Source organism: Mesoplodon bidens (genome assembly GCF_964165515.1).
Source record: "Mesoplodon bidens genome assembly, chromosome: 3".
NCBI lineage: Eukaryota > Metazoa > Chordata > Mammalia > Artiodactyla > Ziphiidae > Mesoplodon > Mesoplodon bidens.
The window spans coordinates 101,464,024-101,485,782 of NC_138178.1; the positions used below are offsets into that span (position 1 = coordinate 101,464,024).

General features: G+C 41.6%; 1 protein-coding gene across 3 annotated transcripts in view; it reads left to right on the forward strand.

Moving 5' to 3' along the window:
• The window catches only part of RYR3 (ryanodine receptor 3), a gene marked incomplete at its 5' end in the record, with an annotated part of 572,808 nt that overhangs the window by 224,950 nt on the left and 326,099 nt on the right, over positions 1–21,759 (forward strand). For all 3 annotated transcript variants that reach the window (XM_081227519.1, XM_081227518.1, XM_081227520.1), the window contains one exon: positions 14,247–14,354. In XM_081227519.1, the coding sequence (XP_081083645.1) occupies positions 14,247–14,354 (108 nt within the window). The remainder of the gene's footprint in view (positions 1–14,246; positions 14,355–21,759) is intronic.

Genomic DNA, 21,759 nt, shown 5'->3' on the forward strand with positions numbered 1-21,759 from the left:
CAGACCCTACCTCCTAAGCCCAAGTTATCTGAAGAATGAGAGAATGAGCATCTGGAATCGAGAGAGCCCCAAGGGAAGATTGTTCACACTGGGTCAGGGACTATTGTTGTTTTGTGTAGGCAGGATAAAGGGCTCATTTCCTACTGGTCCATATGTGAATTCATCAAGTCGAAGGGTTGGAATCTAATCCTAGGGATGCTCAGATTCTGAAAATCATGGCTCCACGGTCCAGTTCTTCCCATTCGGCAGCTAAATGGTTTTCTTTCCAGAAGTTTTCTTTCCATTTCTGCATCCACATTGAGCCTCATGCTCTGCTGTTTCTAACAGTTAAGAGATGAGAAGGGAAACAGACATCCAAAGGAATAGCATAGAAGTCGAGAGCAACGCATGTCAAGTTTATTAATGCGTTTGTCAGTTGCCGGATCCGAGGACCTAGTTAAAGAGAAGGAGAAACGTGTTAACCCTGAGATCTCCTCTCGTCTATATTGTCCTTCTTACTATTTGAGTTATTAATACTGTCTTGATAACTTATCTGCTTGAGGCAATACCGTCCCCTTTTTTATTTAAAGACAGTCTGTACCTTTAGTGGTGGGAATCTTCACAAAGAATTTATTCAGTGTGTAAAGTGGCACCATCGCTCTGCTGTTCATTTGTCATTTACTTGTTCACAGCAGGCAAATGGCCCCAGGTGAATTATGAGTAGGTGTTATTCATACCCGGGCTCCTCTGCAGCGCTTAGTACTTTGCTCTTCAGACCTAATAGCTGCTATTTTGGTCTTGATGAGCAGTATTTTTTCTTCCTCCACCAACTCTTGAACTTACTAATTAGACCACAAAGACTTGCCTTTTCTTCCTGTGATTAGGGGCATATCTCTCTTCCAGTTGTTACTTTTACATGGAATTAAAATGATGCATTGCGTTTGTGTTAGAATTTGAGTCAAAAACCCAAGGCATGTTACATCCATCATTTTTATTCCTTGTGGGTATTTTAAAACCTGGGAATAAAACCTAAGCCATGCTGATGACCTCTTATGTGATCTTTTGAAATGATGTGCATATTCATAATTCACAGATGAAATGATTGTTTACAAAGAACGGAATAGTGATTCAAGAGATCTGGTTTCGCTCTCCCTCCAACGTGCTTTAAAATGTTACACAAAATAACTTCTAGGATCTGATTTGCCAGCCACTACATGAGGAGAGTTTTGCAAAGGAAATGTTTAAAATTGTTTTAGAAGTTGAGATTTACAGTTAAATTGACAACTTTACTTCTCTACTTTTCAGTAGTTCATTGAGTAGTTTTTAAATAGTGACCTGAACAAACTACATGAACTGAAAACATATTATGAGTCATTTGGAAACAATATCTTGTTTGCTCTTAAATTCCTATTGTGTAGCAAATAGTTGATTTTAAAGAATTCAAAATGCTGTGGAGAATTAATTTGTGTTTCTTCATCCAAGTTATTTCAGGGAGTGATTGCAAATTGTTTTTAAAACAGTCATTCCAGGATTTAGCTGCTTTCTCTGTCAGTATGTTTTCCAATCATTTTTCTTCCATTCCACTTAAACTCAACTGAGCATTATGCAAAGCCTTTAGATGAGAACAACTGGTACAGGAAAGCTGTTTGTAAGCCTCTGTCAGACAGTTCTTTTTGAGCTATTGAGTGGTTGACAGGATTTAAAAACCCTTGACCCTAATGATCCATTTCTCATTAGAGCACTTTCATCAAAGACTTTTGCCTTAAGCGCTACTTTAGCACTTCGCTATACATCCCAACATATTTCTACTTCAAAATAGAATAGATTATCATCTCTTTGGGGCGGTTCAGGTACAGTACTGCCTCAGAGCACTGAGGGTGGAATAATTGATTTCTACCCCACCTCCTCCATCCCAAGGGCAGTCACTTGAGACTTGAAATCTGAATCATTACCCTGGTAAGCTGTAGCATCAAGGTTCAAACAATTCTACTTCTTTTACCTAAAGATGAGGAGAGTTTTTAGAATTTAATGCAAGCTCTGAGACTGAGTGAACACAAGAAGGCTTACTATTGTCATTCAGCAAAACCTCTCATTAAACAGCTAAAGGGAATTATTTTTTTGTGAAAAATACAGCCAAGAAAGATGAGAACTTTTTGATGTTCATGAGGAAGTTTCCAGAACCTCCTCTGATCACCTTTCAGTTTGCAAATTAAGCACTGTGGTTTTGCTCACTCCATGATTTCCCAGGTAAATTGTGTCATGAATGCTTTATCCTTGAAGATGTTGATCCTAGCCAGCACCTGTGAGCTTTGGCACTGAGCTCACCCAGAAAGGCTGAGGTTCTCAAACTGGAATGAGCATATCCTTCAATCCCCAGCCTTGTCTTGTGTAGGGCCAGAAATCTGCTTTTATTCTTTTTCAAACAAACTCCTGTCTGGTTCTTATGCAGGTGGTCCACAGACCTCACTTTCAGAAATTGTGGAAGGTCTGAATTTGTAGTCATCGGCCTTATACATCTGTTTCCTTGTTTGACTAAGTAATGACAAAGTAGCTGGATGTCATCACAAAACGAGGTAAAACTACCACCGACCTTGGCTTCATTAGTATCACGTTCACCCTTACCTACAGCCTGCCATGAAAAGTTTCGAATTGCCGTAGTAATGAATGAACTTGCTTCTTTCCCAAAATGTACACGTTTACTAGAAAGCCAGACATGGTGCTCATCTTCATCTTGTTCACTAGAACGTAAGGACAAATGCCGCTGGAGAACAACTGACTAATTTGAGACACTTTTTAAAAATTAATTAATTGTTTGTTTGTTTGTTTATTTATTTTTGGCTGCGTTGGGTCTTTGTTGCTGCGCACGGGCTTTCTCTAGTTGCGGCGAGCGGGCTTCTCATTGCAGTGCCTTCTCTTGTTGTGGAGCATGGGCTCTAGGCACACAGGCTTCAGTAGTTCTGGTGCGTGGGCTCAGTAGTTGTGGCTTGTGGGCTCTAGAGCATGGGCTCAGTAGTTGTGGTGCACGGGCTTAGTTGCTCTGCAGCATGTGGGATCTTCCCAGACCAGGGACTGAACCTGTGTCCCCTGCATTGGCAGACAGGTTCTTAACCACTGCCCCACCAGGGATGTCCTAATTTGAGACATTTATCTTCATAAGGTCTGACAAACTTATCTTGGGTCATCATGAGCAAGGACTTTCCTTTCTGAGGTGTGGCATTGCTCTTTCAGCTTCTATCAGTGTGTTCATTCTCTCTCATGGCACCAAGTTGACACAACCATTGTGTATTGGAGGTAACTCCTGATGAGGTTTTTCCTCTCCCCTTCCCTCCTGAGTAATCTGCCCTGCAACACCTATTTCCTGTCCTCATTGTTGATGTGAAACCTCACTAACCTGGGTTAGTTGTCTAGCGCAGATAAGGAAGGGAACTGAAGTGAAGGCTCTGTCACGTGAACTTGGATAGTTGGGCAGAGGCAGTATTTGACATGGTATTTCCTGGTCACCTTCACCAGATGCTGAGTGATGGGTTGGGTTCAAATAGGAAGAGACTGAGTCTCCTACTGGTTTCCTTGTGTTTATCAAAGCTGGCTCACAACTTGAGTGAAAGGTATCGGTGACTTCAATGGGAGACAGTTTGGAGAGAATGGAACCCAACACGTCTCCACAGTTGAATGAGCATTTTGATGTTTGTTCATCCTTCATACTTGGAATGCTTCCTGGTAAGGATGGCACTACTGAAGTAGATATAGCCCACTCCTCTGAAGCAGTGTTTATTATTAAGTGAACATTTTTAACTCATGCAGCTACTTCTGACTGGCAGTGTTAAATCCCTCTCCAGTATACATGTTTTAAAATATCTGTATTGAATATTACATGTGCCCTTGTAAATGGGGGCGTGTGATACTAATCCTTGCACATGTAAATATCTAGTGTAGTAGTTTAGCTCAGACACTATGAGGCAGTTGAAGGAGGTAGGATATAGGAGGACTTTTTCCATATTGGAGAAAAGTATTTATAACTGTTATTTATTTCCACAAAGCCTTTTTAAAACGGAAACTTTTATGAACGTCTCTCCATATACTCCTGCCAAAAGAAAAAAATTGAATCCAGAACTTAGTTTATAGTGACATGTTTATTTTTTCCAAAACAAAAATTCCATGGAGGGGACAAAAAGTAAAAACTGCATTTGCATATTGGAATTTGGATTCAATCTGAGAGTGGGAAGGAGGCATTGGGAAAAAAAATTCAAACCATTTGGAAGCCAAGCTGTTGTCCTTGCCCTTTGGCACCCCGAGCTTTATCCACTTCAGATCCAGAGCCTCATGGAGCTGATACTGTAGTCAAGCAGGACTCAGTACACAGGACGTTCTTCCCGATAATAATAGTGGTGATCATTGCACCTAAGGGAACAGAGCTGCCATTGCGTACACAGTGTCTCTGTTCCATCAGCCTTTAGTTGAGCTTGGCATTTTTCTCTTCTCTTGTGGGAGCCTCAGAAGGCTTTCCTCAATCTTCCCCTTCCTGTATGCGATGAGAGGCCAAGAGACATACATTGTCCCCTCCTGAAGCTGCTGGAGAAAATGGAGAAGTGCCTTGCCATGGAGAAAAGCTTTGCCATGGTTTCTAAATTCTCTGACAACCACGTCATTTCTCAAAAGGGAGGAGAGGGCGAGTGGAATTGCCAAGGAATATGAGGGTGGTACACTGCTGGTCAGTGTTCCTCCCACCAAAACTAAAGGAAGCCAAGCTCGAGACTAAAACACAAACATTAGGTTGAGACTAGGCTTTCCTGCCAGTCCGCCCCCCTCAGCTTTGATCTCATCTGTTGATATTTCTGCCTATCACACCTCGTTCCGACTCCACCATCCTGTACCCTGTGCTGTTCCTCTTGCTGAGGCTGGTACCCCTAACTTATTCATGGCACATGGAACACACTTGCTGGTTTCTTCTTACTGACATGCTGCCTTTCCTCTTTCCTGAGCTCTGCTTTTTTTTTCCCAATATGTAAGCTCTTTGGAATAACAACTTCAGTTTCTCACAGTAGATCCCATTGAACTCTAGCAAATTAGGGTCCTACTCCTTACCACAGAGCTTTTTGTATTACCTGTGCTACTCATTAAGCTAGAGTTTAATTTATGACTGCATTTTTTTAGGGCCGTACAAAGAGTCATTGTTTCCGCTATCTCCGTCTATAAACAGTAGGTATTGTTTGCTGCTCCTCCGCACAGCTTGTTTTTTCCAGGTGCAAGTGTTCCACATTTCTACCTTTTGGCACCTTTGTTATTTTACATGCCGGCCACGCCAGGCAGGGTGGCAAAACTTGGCTCAATCAAGACCCAAATCAACCATCCAGCCTGTGAGTTATGCATTTTCCCAGCAGGCAGCTTTACAAGCCAGCTGCCCAGCATTTTGACTCTGATTCTTTGGCTGCCCCTTCTTCCTTATTTTAAAGAACACAAGCTTCACAGCACTGATTTTTGCCAGGCTCTTGGTGACATTCTTCCTATGTACCAGAAACAACTGATGCTTGCAGAATAGAGGCGTCCAGGGTACCTCAGCATTACTTTTGGTTGGGGCCATAGCAGGCAAGATCATAACAACAACAATTATGTGGATTTCAAATTATTGGGTTATTCATTTGAAAGAAATTCTTATATTTTGATGAATTGAACTCGCTTAATGAACGATCTAGAGTAAGAATCAGTTACTGTCCAGGGACCTGACTTTACTTGTTTGGTCCAGTTACTCTACAGTATCTTTCAAATTGGGGTCAGAGACATCCTGCTTCAGAATCACCTGGGAGGTTCTTTTAAAGTACCACCTGGAGAAGGATGCCAGGAATCTGAAATGTTAGCAGCCTTGCCCAGGAGATTCTTGGGCCAACTGTGCTTCTGCATTCACGCTTCCAAAACAAGCTTATTTGTGTTACCTCTTGTGAGAAATCTCTGAGCATCATCAAAAGGATAGTTGATGTTGCAAGTGTGGCTCTTACTTGAATTAATAAACATTCTCCCTATGAGAAGCTAGACTGTAATGGATCCGTGGATCAGTGTGAATTAAACAGCCAATATCACAGCCAATATCTGGGCATTTGAGGGATGAGGCAAAGAAACAGTGATTGTGGGTGTTTTTAGTTCTTTATCACTTTGGGCTGGTATTTCTTGGCAGGACTTTTGTCAAAGGATATTTGTCCTGCAATTTGGATTTCCTGCTTCTAGGTGGCAGTGGCTCCTTGCTCACGTAGGGAGTGTTTCAGCAAGTGTTCTGCTCAAGTAAATATTTAACTCCCTAGTAGAAGCTTTTTATTTTATTATTTTAAAATATCAGCAGCTTTCTGTAACTTGGTAATCTTCCTCTCCCTTATGCATAATCAACTTACTCCATCCCTTTCCTTCTGAATACTCCCTCTTTCTTGGAGTAAACCTCAGGTCAACATGGCATCAGATGCTTCAGTTGTTCTGCTCATGACCGTGAGTGATTTTGCTTAGTAAGTCTCCTTGTGCTGTGGTAGTGATTTTCCACAGCTGTCAGTCCTTCCAGGGATGCTCACTGTTCCCTAGAATGAAGAACCGCCAAGAGACTGGGGGATACTGAGAGCGTTGCCTTCCTGTGGTTGATTCCTCGGGCATCAGAAGGCACCTTCTTCACTTCATTCCTTTAAAAGATAATAGAATCTTTCTCCTCTCCTCCCAAAAGGAATGTTTTCCAGCTATAAATTTAAATTCTGTGTGCCTTACTGTTTACATATAATGGTTTTTGTTAGCAAAGTTCAGGCAAAAATTGGAACTCAAATGTTTTGAATAGCTTCTGTATATATTTTCAGAAAGACCTTTCTGAAAGATCCTTTTCCATAGCAAAATATATTTTTTTAAAACTTAAGCGGGGTTTTATACATTTTAAACTTGTTTCATGATAACTTTTAACACAAGTAGGCAAAGTCTCTTCCCTCGATATGTTTAAAATCTGGATGTACACATGTTTAAAATCTCCACATTTATGTCCTTGGTGGAAACTTGTCCCTTCATGCCCAGAGTTGAATTGCTTTTTGGAAGAGAGAGCTTACGTGGTAAGTTGGTTTCAGATTTCAGAACTGCATAAAGATGGAAATGAGCTTGCTTGCCAGGAATCTCAATTTTAGAAAGCTCTTGAGCCCCGATAGTCCCACAAACTGCAGCCCATAATCTTTGCAGTAGCCATTCCAGAGTAGAGAACTCTTCCTGAGATAGTCAAGAGCCTAATATGAAGTCCTTAAATTATTAAAGTATAAGAATTGGGAGGAGACTTCCCTGGCGGTCCAGTGGTTAAGACTCCGTGCTTCCACTGCAGGGGGCACGGGTTCAATTCCTGGTTGGGAAACTAAGATCCCCACATGCTGCTCGGTGTGGGAAAAAAAAAAGAATTGGGAGGAGGTAGCCTAGTAGAATTAGAGTTCCACAACACAATGTTGGTATAAGGATGAGAATTTTCTCTTCAGGAATATCGACACAGTATCAGAAAACGTTGAGTTTGGAATTCCCGATTTAAATGCTATTCTCAGCATGTGGTTGTGGGGAAGTGTTTCAACCTGAGTCTCAGTTTTCTCATTTATAAACTGTCTATAATCTTTTTGCTAAAAGAGTTGATGGAAGAGTTAAATGAGATAATATTTATAAAGGATTTAGTACAGTACCTGCTACAATTATATAGATAGGTAAATAGATACATTTAAAATGTATATATGAATTCTATTCTTACTTCTCCGCTTGCCCATATAAGTTTTACCTAATTCCTTTGTATCTCAGTTGACCCACCTGTAAAATAGTTGTAAAGCCACCAAATATTTTTATAGAAATACAGAGACTGGGCAACAGCTTCAGGTTTAAATATTCACTATATAACTTTCTTCATTATAACCTATCAAAAACTTAGCAGAGGTGACAAAGGTAGATTTAAAAGGTGCTTAACTACATAAATACTTAGAACTTGCTTGGGATGAGATGTAGGTGTTAGTTTGGTTAACGATCGGCTCTGCCTTGGAAGTATAAACACAATACAAATAATTATGTATTATCAATAACAGAGAGGCAGTCCACGAATGAGCTCATGTCTGCTGTAGGTGGATGAGATCATGTCTGTGAAGTGCTTAAAGCTTCTGAAATACAAGCTACATGTCCCATCTCTAGCCATCCTGATGCTCACCCATAGAAAGTTGGTCTTATCCAATGCCACACTGTACCTAGTGGGGCCAGATTGACCTGGAACATTTTCTGGAGGAGAGAATAACTTTCTGCCCCCAAGGGCTTGGGAAGTCTTCTCATCCATAGTCCTTGAGTAGGACTGCATTGAGCCATCATAGGGAGATGGTTATCAGTCCTGTGTGAGGCACTGTGGTGAAATGGAACAAACAAGGCATGAAGAAGCCAGACCACTGGGGACAGAGTCCAGCTCTGCCTCTTGGCAGCAGACATAGTGCCCATGGAGGTGAGTTGGGGGGATGGTGAATTAGGTGAAAAAGCAAAGGGAAGTAAGGACAGAGGTTCTGGAAAGCCTATAACTTAAAAATGCTGCTTCAACGAATGGAATTTTAAACAGAAGGGAAGAATCCACACAAGGAAATGGAAGGCTAACTCTCCCATCTTGTTCATTCATTAAACAAAAATTTGAGTTCTGGCTCTGTGCCAGGAGCTACTTGCCTACGTAAACCCTCTTTAGGCCACGCTCCAGCCTGGGCTGGCCTTTCCCCATCTCAACATGGCTGAGAGGCCTCTTGGTCCTGTAAGACCTATAACTCATACTCTCTAATTTAGCATTGAATGTAAACTTTTTTATTGTTTCATAAAGTCTCATCTATGGTAGATCTGTCTCTTCAAATAGCTTAAGAATTCCTTAAAGGATAGAAACCGCGTCTTTTCTCTTTTGTTCCCCACAGCAGCTAGTACAATACTGCATGCATACTGTTAGGTTCTCTAAATATTGGCTGACTGCCTAATGGGCGTGGGAAAGGGAAGTAAGGTTACTTGGGCTGACTTTGGTTGCTGGTCTCCAGGAATTCTCCTTTTGTGGAGAACATGTGTCATTCTCTCAGGTTCCTCCTCTTCTCCCAGGTGAGCCTCCCTCTGCTGACACCTGCAGGGATACCACTACATCATCACAGAGACTTTGCTCTCCCATCATCATTCTGTTGCCCAAATGGAGATCCAGGGACAATTTGCCGAGTGCAATTACTGTCTTGGTACTTTTGACCCTTGGTGTGGCTTGTTCTTCCTGAATTCTTTTTTGCACTCTTTTTCCATCCGATAGAAACACTGGTTAGCTTCCACTCCTCTCCTACGTCCAATTAGTCACCAGATCTTCTCTCTCTTAACTTCTGAAGATTTTTCAAATTCACTGCTTTATCTCCATTTTGACTACCATTACTTTAATTCATGCCATTGTCCCCTTGTAACCAGTTTATTGCAACAACTTCCTAGCTAGCTTCTCTGCCTTGGTCTAGCCTACTTCACACTAGACCTGCAGTGATCTTTCAAAGATGCACATTTGATTTGGTCGCTTCCTTGAATGTAGGCTATTGCACTGAAGACAGAGTCCAAAATCCTTGGCAGGGTGACTCAAGACCCTCAGTCTAGCACCTACTTCTTTCTCAGCCTCACTTCTCACCTCCCTTTTCTTGTTCCCCTCCCCCTCCCATTCTCTCTACTCCAGCCCTGTTCAACTCTGGGTGTTTCCTCACGCTTCCTTACCCACCTATGGGCCTTTTGAATCATACTTTGGAAGTTTTCCGTTTGCTTCCCCAATACTCCACGAGACCACACAACCTTGAAGAGAGGGATTTTGCCTTATCCTTACACAAAATAAGAACTTCAAAAATAGTAGATATATGCATAAACATTTAAGTGAGTTATTGATGTGTGGATTTCACAACCCTGTGTGGACATTTGACATGTATTGAGTACTTACTGTGTGCCAGACCGTATCATAAGTTCTTTAAATATAAAAAATTAGTTTATTCTGAGAAGTGGGTACTATTAGATCTCTACAGGTAAGGAAACTGAGGCAAAGAGACTAAGTTATCTACCTAACGTCATTCAGCTAATAAGCGGTTCAACAGAGATAGGACCTCAGGCAATCCTGTGCTAGAGGGTTCGCTCTTAACCAATATAACCTATATTGCTTTTCATTCAAAGCCATTGCTGCACTTACAGGGTATATTATTGAGGCATGGCTGTATGAGAGCCAGATGGGCTAACAGAGAAGTGGGAGGAGACCCATGACAATGAGAGAAGAGGGTCCCTTGAATCTTAAGCAGGAGGCTTGGGGAAGGGGCTCAACAGGCAAGTGCATGCTCAGTGCTGCAACCACAACTACCATCAGTCACATACTCTCAGATAGTCTAGGACACGGAGAGTCAGCTCAAGAAGGCTTGAGTTGAGCACTTGCTGTTCTGTCTACTAAGGATAGCAAAAGTAGAGTGAGACACAGATTTTGCAAGATACCCACAATCTAGGGAAACAGACTGCATTGCGTGAAGAACTATATAAGCCACAGCGACTGTGGTTAACAGCATAATAGAGGGAGAACAGCCCTGTTTCTGTTAACTATTTCTTCTCTTCAGTTCCCTGAAGGATTGCCTCGTACAAACTAGTACCCTGGTGAGTGTACATTGTGGGGTGCTAGGTAGAAAAATGCTAAATGAATCCAATAACAGGAGTGTTAAATTCCTACCTTCTTGGACTTAGTAAGCCCCAGAAAAATACTTCGAGTGCAGAGAGATATATGTTACATAGATTTATGGAACATGGAGGGTCCATAGGCCTTCCCTTTCACTGTTTTCTACATAGTGGGGTTAAATGAATACCTAGTTCCTGGCTTATGCAGAACCCTAGCATCTCAAGGTTTTCTGTAGGACATTTGGAAATGTGGTGCTTCTCTAGGCTGAGGACAGGGCTGGGGAGAGTGATGAGGAGCTATTTCAGAACAGATGTCAACAGAGCCCTTCTCTCCGTGCTGAGAATCATCAAACACATGCCCCACGCCTGCCAGGCAGTGACCGAGGCACAGGCTCCAGAGCACAGAGACAATGAGCCGGCCTCCTAGGGGAACTCTCATGCTGCAAACAAATGAGCTTTGATGGACCAGTGGCCTTGGCTCATTCTTGGGAAATGTGGAGGTGGGAGCTCAGGCCGGTGTGGAGTTTAATTAAGGATGGCAGCTGGTGGAGCAGGTCAGATGGCTCTGTGCTCTGCACTCCATGTCACAAGTTGCTAACTGCATTTTGTTTTCCTCCAGATAGTCCTATTGCCCTGTTCCCTCCCCTGCCGCTGCCCACATGTTGTTCTGCCTGCTCTTGGAGTGGTGTGACCTCATCCCTGAGCATGGAGAGTCCAGGCAGGACCACACTCTAGAGGAAGAAAAACTAAACTGTAAGGAAACTATGTAAACTAGTGGCAGATACAGTTCCCATATGAGATGCTTCCCCTCACATGCTCACTCTCCCTCTGTAAATGTACCCATGTGTACCAGGAATTAAATCACGATCACCTTGGGACTTTTAATATCTGGAGGGAAAAGAAAAATGTAATTGGAGCATGCTTCGTGTCTGGTATCCGTGGTCCTCTATCAGGATGGGGGATGGCATCGCCGGGGGAGAACGCCTATCCCTGTCCAAGCAAACCAGAACAGGAGGAAAGAGAGCTGACAGAATCACACAATCTCGTATAAGGGCAGGATCTCTAGCACTTGGAGCTGTGAAGGTTTCTGTCTTAAAGAGACTGGGCTAAATAGGGTTCTTGTAAAAGTGAGCGTGAATATTGGGGACGTTCAGTTGATTGGCCAAAACACACCCTTTAAAGTACCAGCGATACCCGTAGACATTCCTGAATAGAGAAATCTCCAAATCGCATGCTCTAGTGAAGTGAAGGAGGAAGTGGACACACTCAAACCCTAGCTCTTTTTGCTTCCTATTCTGGTGACATGAGATCCAGATAGACCAAGATGTGGTAGGAAAAAAACCTCTGTAAAATCTTCTGAGGCGACATCATCTTTTGGGTGACTGAGTCAGACTATATATATTTATGGCATATGGTCTTTAGGGAAATGCTATATCATATTATTGTCTGGTACTTGTAATGATGTGATATGTACTCTAAAAACACTTCCTGATGTGAAGCCTTGCCCTGCATCACCAGCCGTCTGCTTGCTCATACAAATGAGTTAATTACCTGCAGCAGGAACAAACGTTGACAACGACAAGAAACGTAAACTAAAGGCTGTTGTCTCCTCATGTTACATACAGTTTCTCCTTGGTTACATCATGTTCGTAAAGAGAACTGGGCGATCTCCTGTAACACCAGAATTCTAGGGAGTCTGGGTTTTTAGGATTTCTGACTGTAGAGATCCTAAGTAGAAAAGTATTTATGTGGCAAAATGTAAGTCACCCATGGGCCAGTAGCCTTCAGGATAGGATAAGCCACTCTTGGCTTAAGGGGGTCTTAAAACTTTACTAAAGGGGAAGAGTGGGCAGGTCCAACAAGTGGGACATCATTTTATTTTTGAGGGCGTTGAGGTTAGGGAAGAGGAGGAAGAAGGTACAAACACTTGGAAATTAAAGGGAAATTAAAGATCTCCAATTCCATAATCTTTATTTAAAAAATGAAAATGTTGAAAATCAGAGGGGTTATCTGTGCTTTAATAGCAGGCTTGCTTTTAGCTTTTAAGTTGGAGCTCCATAGAAACAGTGTTACCTGTCTCCGAGTGTTAGACATAGCTGTTGGTGACTTCTGGCCCTCATTCCTTATTCCTGTTACTCCGATGGTGTCAATGTTCAGCCAATATCACAGAGGAAACAAAGGCTTGGTGTGCAAGGTGAATATAAGCTGTATTCCCAAGGAAAATGATGTATCATGGAACCGGATTGTAAACTCCTAAAGAGCATTGATTTTGTTTTGCGTGTCTTTATATCTTTCTCAATACCAAGCACTGTGTTTTGCATAAATATAAAACTTAAATCTTTGCTGATTGAAAATAGTCTAGGGCTTCCCTGGTGGCACAGTGGTTGAGAATCCACCTGCCAATGCAGGGGACGTGGGTTCGAGCCCTGGTCCGGGAAGATCCCACATGCTGCGGAGCAACTAAGCCCATGCGCCACAACTACTGAGCCCACGTGCCACAACTACTGAAGCCCGTGCACCTAGAGCCCGTGCTCTGCAACAAGAGAAGCCACCGCAGTGAGAAGCCCATGCACAGCAACAAAGAGTAGCCCCCGCTCGCCACAAGTAGAGAAAACCTGCACACAGTAACAAAGACCCAATGCAGCCAAAAATGAATGAATGAATGAATGAATGAATGAATAAATTTATTAAAGAAAATAGTCTAGTTGTGAAAAAAAATCTGTAATGTTTTCATCAGCAGCAGGAACAGAGTTAAGTGTATGGATTTGGAGACAGACTGCCTGGATTTGAATCCAACTCACCCAAGTGTAAGCCATGACCTTGGGCAGGTGACCTAACTTCTCTGTGCCTTAGTTTCCTCTGCTGTAAACTGAGAGATAAACAGTACGTATACATGGAGTGATTGTGAAGATTAAATGAGCCAATATAAGCAAAGCACTTAAAACAATACCTGGCACAGAAAAGTACTCAATGAGCGTTAGCTATTACTAGTCAATCTGCAGAGAAGTCTGTCTGTTTTTGAGAAATGTTTGAAAATATCATGGTATTACCTGAGCATATAATAAATTAGAATGATTGTTGTAGGGGTCATCAATTTCTTTGTTCAGAATTAAATTTATGTAGCTCTTAATCCTCTCTTTATACACTGTGGTATCCAGATTTTCTTAACAAATAAATGGGTTCCCTATTTTGGTCACTATTGCTGAGTGTTTGGTCACTATTCTGGTCTTGTCCTCTTACAAATTATTGTGGATGAGGTCCCAGTGACTTTCTTCCTTTGGTCCCACCCAGACATCAGTGTCGATCAGCCTTCGCTCCTTCAGCAAGGCTGGATGTGTATTCTTCTCCCATGTGTGCCCCCAACCATTACTCAAGCTGATCCTGACATTTTGGTCGCTGTTGCCTTGAGACTTGGGGCTTTTCTTCTCCTCATCCTTTAGAATCCAGCTTGAAACCCATTTTAACGTGAATAAAAAAGAGAAAGCTACCTTTTGTACTCATTCATCCATCCATCGATCCAAGTGTTACTTTGATTCATAGGCTCTTTGCCCTTGAGATGTTATTGTGTGACTGATCCCCAACTGATATGAGTAGGTATCCTCATTCTGGTTTTATTTCCACAGTATGTTCCTCCAGATCTCTGCGTCTGCAATTTTGTACTGGAACAGTCCTTCTCTGTCAGAGCCCTGCAGGAAATGCTTGCCAACACAGGTGAAAATGGCGGCGAAGGGGTGAGTACCTGAATTATGTCCTTGGTGGGGGTTGGGACACTCCATAGCCCAAAAGTATACAATTCAATTCATTCCTCCAGTTTTGAACTAGAAAGCCTTAGTTTTCCAGTTTCCTTGAGTCAGTCCTCTTATTCCTCTTACTTAGCAGCCCTAACTCTGCTTCCTTTGGGTTAACGAACTTCCACCAGAAAATAGAATAGATCACCATTAATGCTGCCTGAACAGGGCATAGGACATTGAACCCATAATCCACTGGGAAATATGGAGAGGCTGAAAGGGCCTTGGGATGGGGGGGTGGGTACCTGTTAGGCTGGTTGTTTTTTCTTGGGAAAGTCTCATCAGAGACTTATGACTGCCTCAGTGCAGCACAACCAGGTTACAGCATTTTGGAGAGGATTTCCTGTAGAATGCAGAATCTTTGACATGTACCCAGATTTCCACAGTTTGACTCATGATGAGCAAGTACAAAGCTGTCTTGAGTTTCTATTGTAGGCAAAATTGTCTCTAAGTCTTCAACTGAGGGATGATGGTCTCCCAAAGGTCTCCCAGGCAAGACTTTGGCCAGAGACTTCAGAGTAATGTTTGACCCTTTCACTGATGACCCACATCTATTTATATTCATTTATCATCAAGTATTTTAATTCTATGGCCTGTATATCTGAAGTCCAAACACCCCTCTCCACCCTCCTTAGATACTTTATTAGATGACTATCCTTTATCTTCTGCATTACTACCTCAGACTAACTGCTTTGATTCCTTCTGTGCCTACCTCCCCTATCATTTTTTTTTCACTCAACTGTCATAATGTTCTTTCCAAAATGCAAATCTAATCACTACACTTTACTGTTTTAAAGTTCTCTGTCTGCCCATTACCTTAAGAGAAATCCCAAATTCCTTAACTAGACATAAAGGCCTTCAAGATTTGGTGAGCCCTGCTTACCTTTCCTGCCCTGTCTCTCACCCCACCAACCCCAAGCACTCAGTGATCCAACCACGTTGAATTCCCTTCACTTCCTCAAACGCGACAACTCTCTTTACCCCCAATCATATGTGTCAGCTGTTTCCTCCACGTAAAACAGCTTTCTCCTCCTCTCTCTCTTCCTTTATGTAATCTTTACTTCTTTTTCAAGGAACGAGTCTAGATATTAGGTCGACTGAGAAGCCTTTGTTGACCCCGTAAGTCTAGGATGGGTGCCCTTGCTTGAGCAACAGTCAGTAAATAGTTCTTACCATTGTGTACTATAATTACAAATCTAATTTTTTGCATCCTATACTGCACATAGGTAGGAATATTTGCAGGACCTAGCACAGTTTATTACTTGACTTGAAAGAACTTATACATCATACAGAAGTGTCTCATTGGTGGTAGAAGAGACAGTGACCGTGGACTCAAGAGAACCCATGTTTACATTTGGGTCATCTTCCAGCTCTTAATGTGATCTTACATAAGTGTTCCAATCTCTTGGTGCCAGAGTGTTCTCATCTATAAAATTAGGATGTTTAATTAGTTTTCTAGGGTCCTTAACACCAATACTTGCGATTCTTTACTCTTTCGGCTTAGCATAGTATGCTTTCATCAGCCACCTGAAATAGCTTTTCCTTAGAGCATTAACACAGGTGAGTTTTTGTTCTTTTGATGTTCACTGAAATCTGTGTTCACCTCCTCCTGACACTGACCTCAGTACCCCATGCTTTCCTCCTTAGGTACATACCCTCAAACGTTTCCAGTTCAGTGGAACACTGAACTTTTTAATTGCTCACTTTTCTTTCCAGTATAGTTAACTCATGATTTACAGACACCTTTGGTGAGAGAAACCTGGTTGATGTGGAATATCACCACTTTCAGTGTCAACCAAGATCAGCTAGACCCTGCCAATATATGACCCAGGATAGAAATTGGGAAGATAGAGAGAAGCTATGTTAACTGGAGAATTATCTTGTGTGCATTCTCTTATCTTGTTTGTTCACAAAGTGCATTTCAAAGGACTTCTTTTTCTTTACCATTTAGTTTGAGTAGTTCAGGGAATCCTATAGATGACAAAGTAAATTGAAAAGTTCTGTTTATAACCCTTGCTCTTCTTTGTTGCCGAGAACTTAAACAATAGTCTTAACTTGATTTTGTCTTTTAAAAAAGAATAAATAACAATTCATTTTCCAAATACAATACTAATACCAACTTAATAAGATTGAATTCTTAGTTTTGGAACATATGAATAAGACATACCTTAATTAATAGCCATGTTATAGCAGAAGTTTATTCCATATCATTATATATTTCAGGGGCCATCTTTAATTTATAATATTTAAAAACCAATATGTTAAATCTTATTGGAAGAGCCATTCTCTTTGAAAAATCAAGTCCAAAATAAACTATCCATGACATTTTTTTTTTTTTGCGGTACGCGGGCCTCTCACTGTTGCAGCCTCTCCTGTTGCGGAGCACAGGCTCCGGATGCTCAGGCTCAACAGCCATGGCTCATGGGCCCAGCCGCTCCGCGGCATGTGGAATCTTCCCGGACCTGGCCACGAACCTGTGTCCCCTGCATTGGCAGGCGGACTCTCAACCACTGTGCCACCAGGGAAGCCCCATGACATTTTTAATATTAAAAAATCATTGGATAACAATCAGCATGCTGAGTCAGACTCTGAAATTTCCCAATGTGTCCTATTGCTGTTTTGTGCCATTTTACCAAAGAAAAGAGCAATCCAACAGTTATTTCCCATCTTGATACATTATTGCTATTATTATTAATAACTAGAGATCGTAGAGCTAGAGGAAGGGATTTGAAAAGAGAGCTGGAGTACAGATAGGAGAGGGTACTCTTTTTAAATGATTTAGATTTTATTATTTGTTGTTGGCTCCACTAGTTACCTGAACAGCAGCTTCAGTTGCTATAACTGAGAGTTCTTGAAACTCTCTCACAATTCCATCTGGGCTCTCAATCTTTATTATGAGAAATAATATTTTTATATACCCTCTTGAGCCTGAATGTTTTGCTTTTCTGAAGTGATTGCTGTGCCCACTTACTATTAGTACTTAATTTGATTTGAGATGATAATATTCAGCAGGGAAGAAAAAGAAAAAGTGGAAAAATCAAGAAGGAAGTGAGTTAACACGACAGAGCATAATGATTCTCCGGGGAGCCTGGGGATGTTTGACTGGGTTCACACCTCCTCTGCATGCCAGTCCATTCTGTTTGGAAACAGGCGTTTACTGCTTTTTAACAGATATTACTTTCCCTAATGATCATGACTGCCACCAAACGGGTTGCTTTGAAGACGGTCATTTTTCCTCCTAGACATAAACTGGTCCTTTTGTGTCTGTTCACTGCTGCACAGCAACTGAACTTTTTAAAAAAATGACATGGGTTATTTGTTTATTTGTTTGATGAGCGTATAGAAGCCTTTTTGCAAGGATTGACAGTTCTGCAGCAGTTCCTTTTGCCAGCAAATAAAACAGAGGTGTCCAGCTTGGTTTAACGACTGAGTTTATTATGGAATTGTCCTTAGCTACAGCCAGTAGCCTGTAGGACCCAGCTTTATGTTGAAAAGGAGAATGAATGATGAGGAGACCCTGGGGGCAGAGAACGTCAGTGCCCCTCAGAGTCCACCCTCGCTAAACTCATCCTTGGGTCACTTTACCACTGATTAAATGCTATCTGATGTTATTCTGGGAATATTACCAAGAGATGGATGCTTGGCACTGTGGCCAATTCAATAGCTGGAGTTTGATGTAAAATCCCTGCATACAAATATTAAGGTATTTTCACATTTTGGATTGATAGAACCTACGTTATGTGAGGTCCCCAACCACCTTCAGCAGGACATGGGGCTAAAAAGAATGTCACCATCTCCCTCTGAGTCCTCAGTCCTCATCATCCTATGGCAATGACTTTGAATACAGACCTAGCAGCATTTGTAGTGAGAGAAGCTCCGTTTTTGGAGTTAGTCAGATGTGTTTTCAGTCCAGGCTAAACTGGAGTGAGTGACCTCTGGGACAAATTGTTTCCCCTTTCTGTACTTGACTTTCCACACCTTCAAAATGCAACCTCCCTCATAGGGCTGGGTGAGAATTAAATAAGTGCTGACAGGTGTCTGTGGGTGTGAAAATGAATATTGGTTCCTCTTTTCATCTCTGGTCTACTTCCTCCTGTCACAGATCCTCAGGCATATTCAAATGCCTCAAAGGAAGGAGAGACCCACACTGTATGACCAGGTGCATGTTAAATCGAGGGCCGAATAACTACAAATGGGTTTTGACGTGAATGAATGTAATGCTTTTAAAAATGAAAGGCCTTGATTTACACAATTACCAGCTGCACTCCTGATAAGGGCTCTGGTTTTCTCTAAAAGTTGACTTAATCACTGTCAGACTTTTACTACTTAAAAAACAAGGGGCTTCCCTGGTGGTGCAGTGGTTGGGAGTCCGCCTGCCGATGCAGGGGACACGGGTTTGTGCCACGGTCCCGGAAGATCCCACATGCCGCGGAGCGGCTGGGCCCGTGAGCCATGGCCGCTGAGCCTGCGCGTCCGGAGTCTGTGCTCCGCAACGGGAGAGGCCACAACAGTGAGAGGCCCGCGTACCGCAAAAAAAAAAAAAAAGAAAAGAAAGAGATAAAATATACGTGTAAGAAGAATTAATGTTACGGTTGTATAAGATCACTCTTGACTTTAGATTCTAAAATATCTAGAATGCAAATACACACTCAGCCTTTTAAACTTGATTGGGAAATGTGACCTGGAAAGATACTGTTTATGCAAGAATCTGTCTTACGGATAAGCTCACTGAGAGGTGGTCCTTTAATTCCCCTTATTACTTATGAGATGGTCCCGTTAACACTAGGGGGAGCTTCAGGCTCCTTTCACTTGCCCCTGTCTTTAGAATAGGGAATACTACACGCAGCACAGTTGCTAAAGAAATGTATACGTGTGGTGGCACATTTGTCAGGCTCAGGGATGACGTGCCAATGCTTTCTGAGAAGCTAAGCGTTGCCTCCTGGCGTTGTGTGACCTTGTAAATGGCCAAGGAGGCATAATCTTACATTTTGCTGTATTCATGTAAATGTTATTTAAAGTACATGTCATGAGATACTTACCTTGTAGCCAAGATCAAGACATTCATCCATCTTATAAGGTCATGGAAAATTTAGTCACAGAAAGGTGACAACATCATTAAGAAAGAACCTGCTAAAGATGCATCTCCCCTGACATGGTTAGGTAATGAACAAATCAAAACAGATGCTGATGAGGGGAATTAGAAGCCCATTGTCTAAAGTTTGAATTCTGGCTATGCCCAGATTTAGAGATCTTGTGCGAACTCATCCAGAATGAAGAGGGCAAATAGGAGCCTTACCTTTTTATTCCTGGGACCCTGAGTTCCCACCATCATTTCTGTATTATAGAAGAGAAGGGACAACCCCCATCATCCAGATGTAGCCTCTCAGTTTTCTGAGGTTTCTGTCTTCCCTTCATCATTGTCAGAAAAGAGCCAGAATGAGAATTTATTTTGGTATGTATGTGGGGAGGGAACAAGACTGATGGAGAAACTTTGTACACAATTCTAAATAAACCTCGTCCCCACTGATGTTTTATAAAGGAAAGAAATTATTTAATGAGTCAAATCTAACAGTGGGCATTAATTACACCTTTAAAATAGGACATAGGATTTCCTTTGGAGAAAAAGTACAAAGTCACTTCTGCATGTGCCGGTATGTCAGTCCCAGGACCCGCCCATATATGCCCTAAAGCTAGGGTAGATTTTAAAAAAATCACTTTATTAGGTGTTCAAGTCTGAACTTCCTTTGCACTAGTTGGTAAAAAGCCACTGCATCAAGCTCTCCAAGTACCTCCTCGGTGCTCCCACTCAGGACCTCCCCTCTCCAGTGCCACCACCGCCTGTCGGGTTGTTCATCCTGTGGATGTTACCTGTGCCTACTGCCTAATGGACAAGAGCCAGATACCACAGTATTAAACTCTTAACTTGTTTGACTTGATCCTACTTTTTCTTTTGAATAGGAGAAAAATAACATTCTGATTTGGGATGCTTCCATTTCTTTTTTTAACCTTTGGCTGGTCATCCACACCTGCTACAAAAAAATAATATTTTTGTATTAACAAAATAACCAAACCCATTTGGTGAAATTGCTCTTACATGCAAAAGCTTGAGGGGTTTATATACCAAAAACTACTCTTTAAAACCTGCCGCTTGTTAGAGCTCATGGCAGCCTGTTTGGTGACAGAGCTGTCAGATGGTTTAGTCCTAGTACTGCCACCTACTGGAAGTTTAACTGTGGGCAAATCTCTCACTGCCCTGGGCTTTGGTTTCACCATCTCTATAGGACAGACATCAACATGAAAAAGAACTTCCTCCTGTCTGATGGTTGCAATGTGCCAAGTTAAAATGGAAAAGTGTCACCATCTCACTTCCTCTGGTGTGTCCTATTGGCAATAACCCATCACCAATTAGCTGTGGAAATTTTAGCCTGTTGGTATTAGCTGTTATTCTGGAGACCCCGGCTCCCATAATTTTAAGTAGATGGATAAATGCATTTATTCTCTTTCTGCCTTGGTGTGGACAAAGAGAATTTTTTCAAACTCCATCCAAAACATCAACCCTAAAACACTAAGTGATGACAGTGTAGTTTTAATTTTTTTTTTTTTTGAGACGTGAATCTCCTGTAAATTTTCTTTTGGAAGAATATGGGATGTATTCTGCAGTTTTGACAGAACTTCAAAGAGCCAGATATTATTTTCAGAAATTAAACAATAATGAAAGGCCTCCAAACTAAGGTTTTTAATGTATTTTTCCACAGACCAAATTGTCATTAAACTTATGTCTCTTCTCACTTTCTTTCCCCTTCCTTACTGTTCTCGCTCATGTTAGGCTATGATTTTAGAATTTTATGCTGATATAATGGATTTTAATGTTTCTCTGATAAACTAATACTAATGAAAACGTGTGCAAGTAACTCATATTTTACTGTTGAACCGGTCTTTCGATAACATGATATCTCATTAAAATTTGCCATCTGGAAGACCTTACTTCATGGTAAGAAAACTCCTCTTTGGTAAAAGAAGAAAACTCCTCTTTGGTAAAAGAAAAACTCTAATTGATTGTTTGCAGAATTTCTAAGAAAAAGAAATTCCAAACTTTCTGATGTGGGTACTGACCATTTTCCTTGGGTGGATTTTCTTGCATAAATGTAATTACAAAAAAAAACTGCAGACAAATTTCGGCTACAGCATGTTGCTTGCTTCTAGTTTCTTGATGACATCAGCACAGTACTGGAAAAGTAAAAACAAACTTTAACATCTAATGCCACTGCTTACTTCTAGCCAAAATCACAAAATACTCACCAGGTAGGAACTTCATACCCTCTATTCCCATTGGGGTCTTTCTCTATTG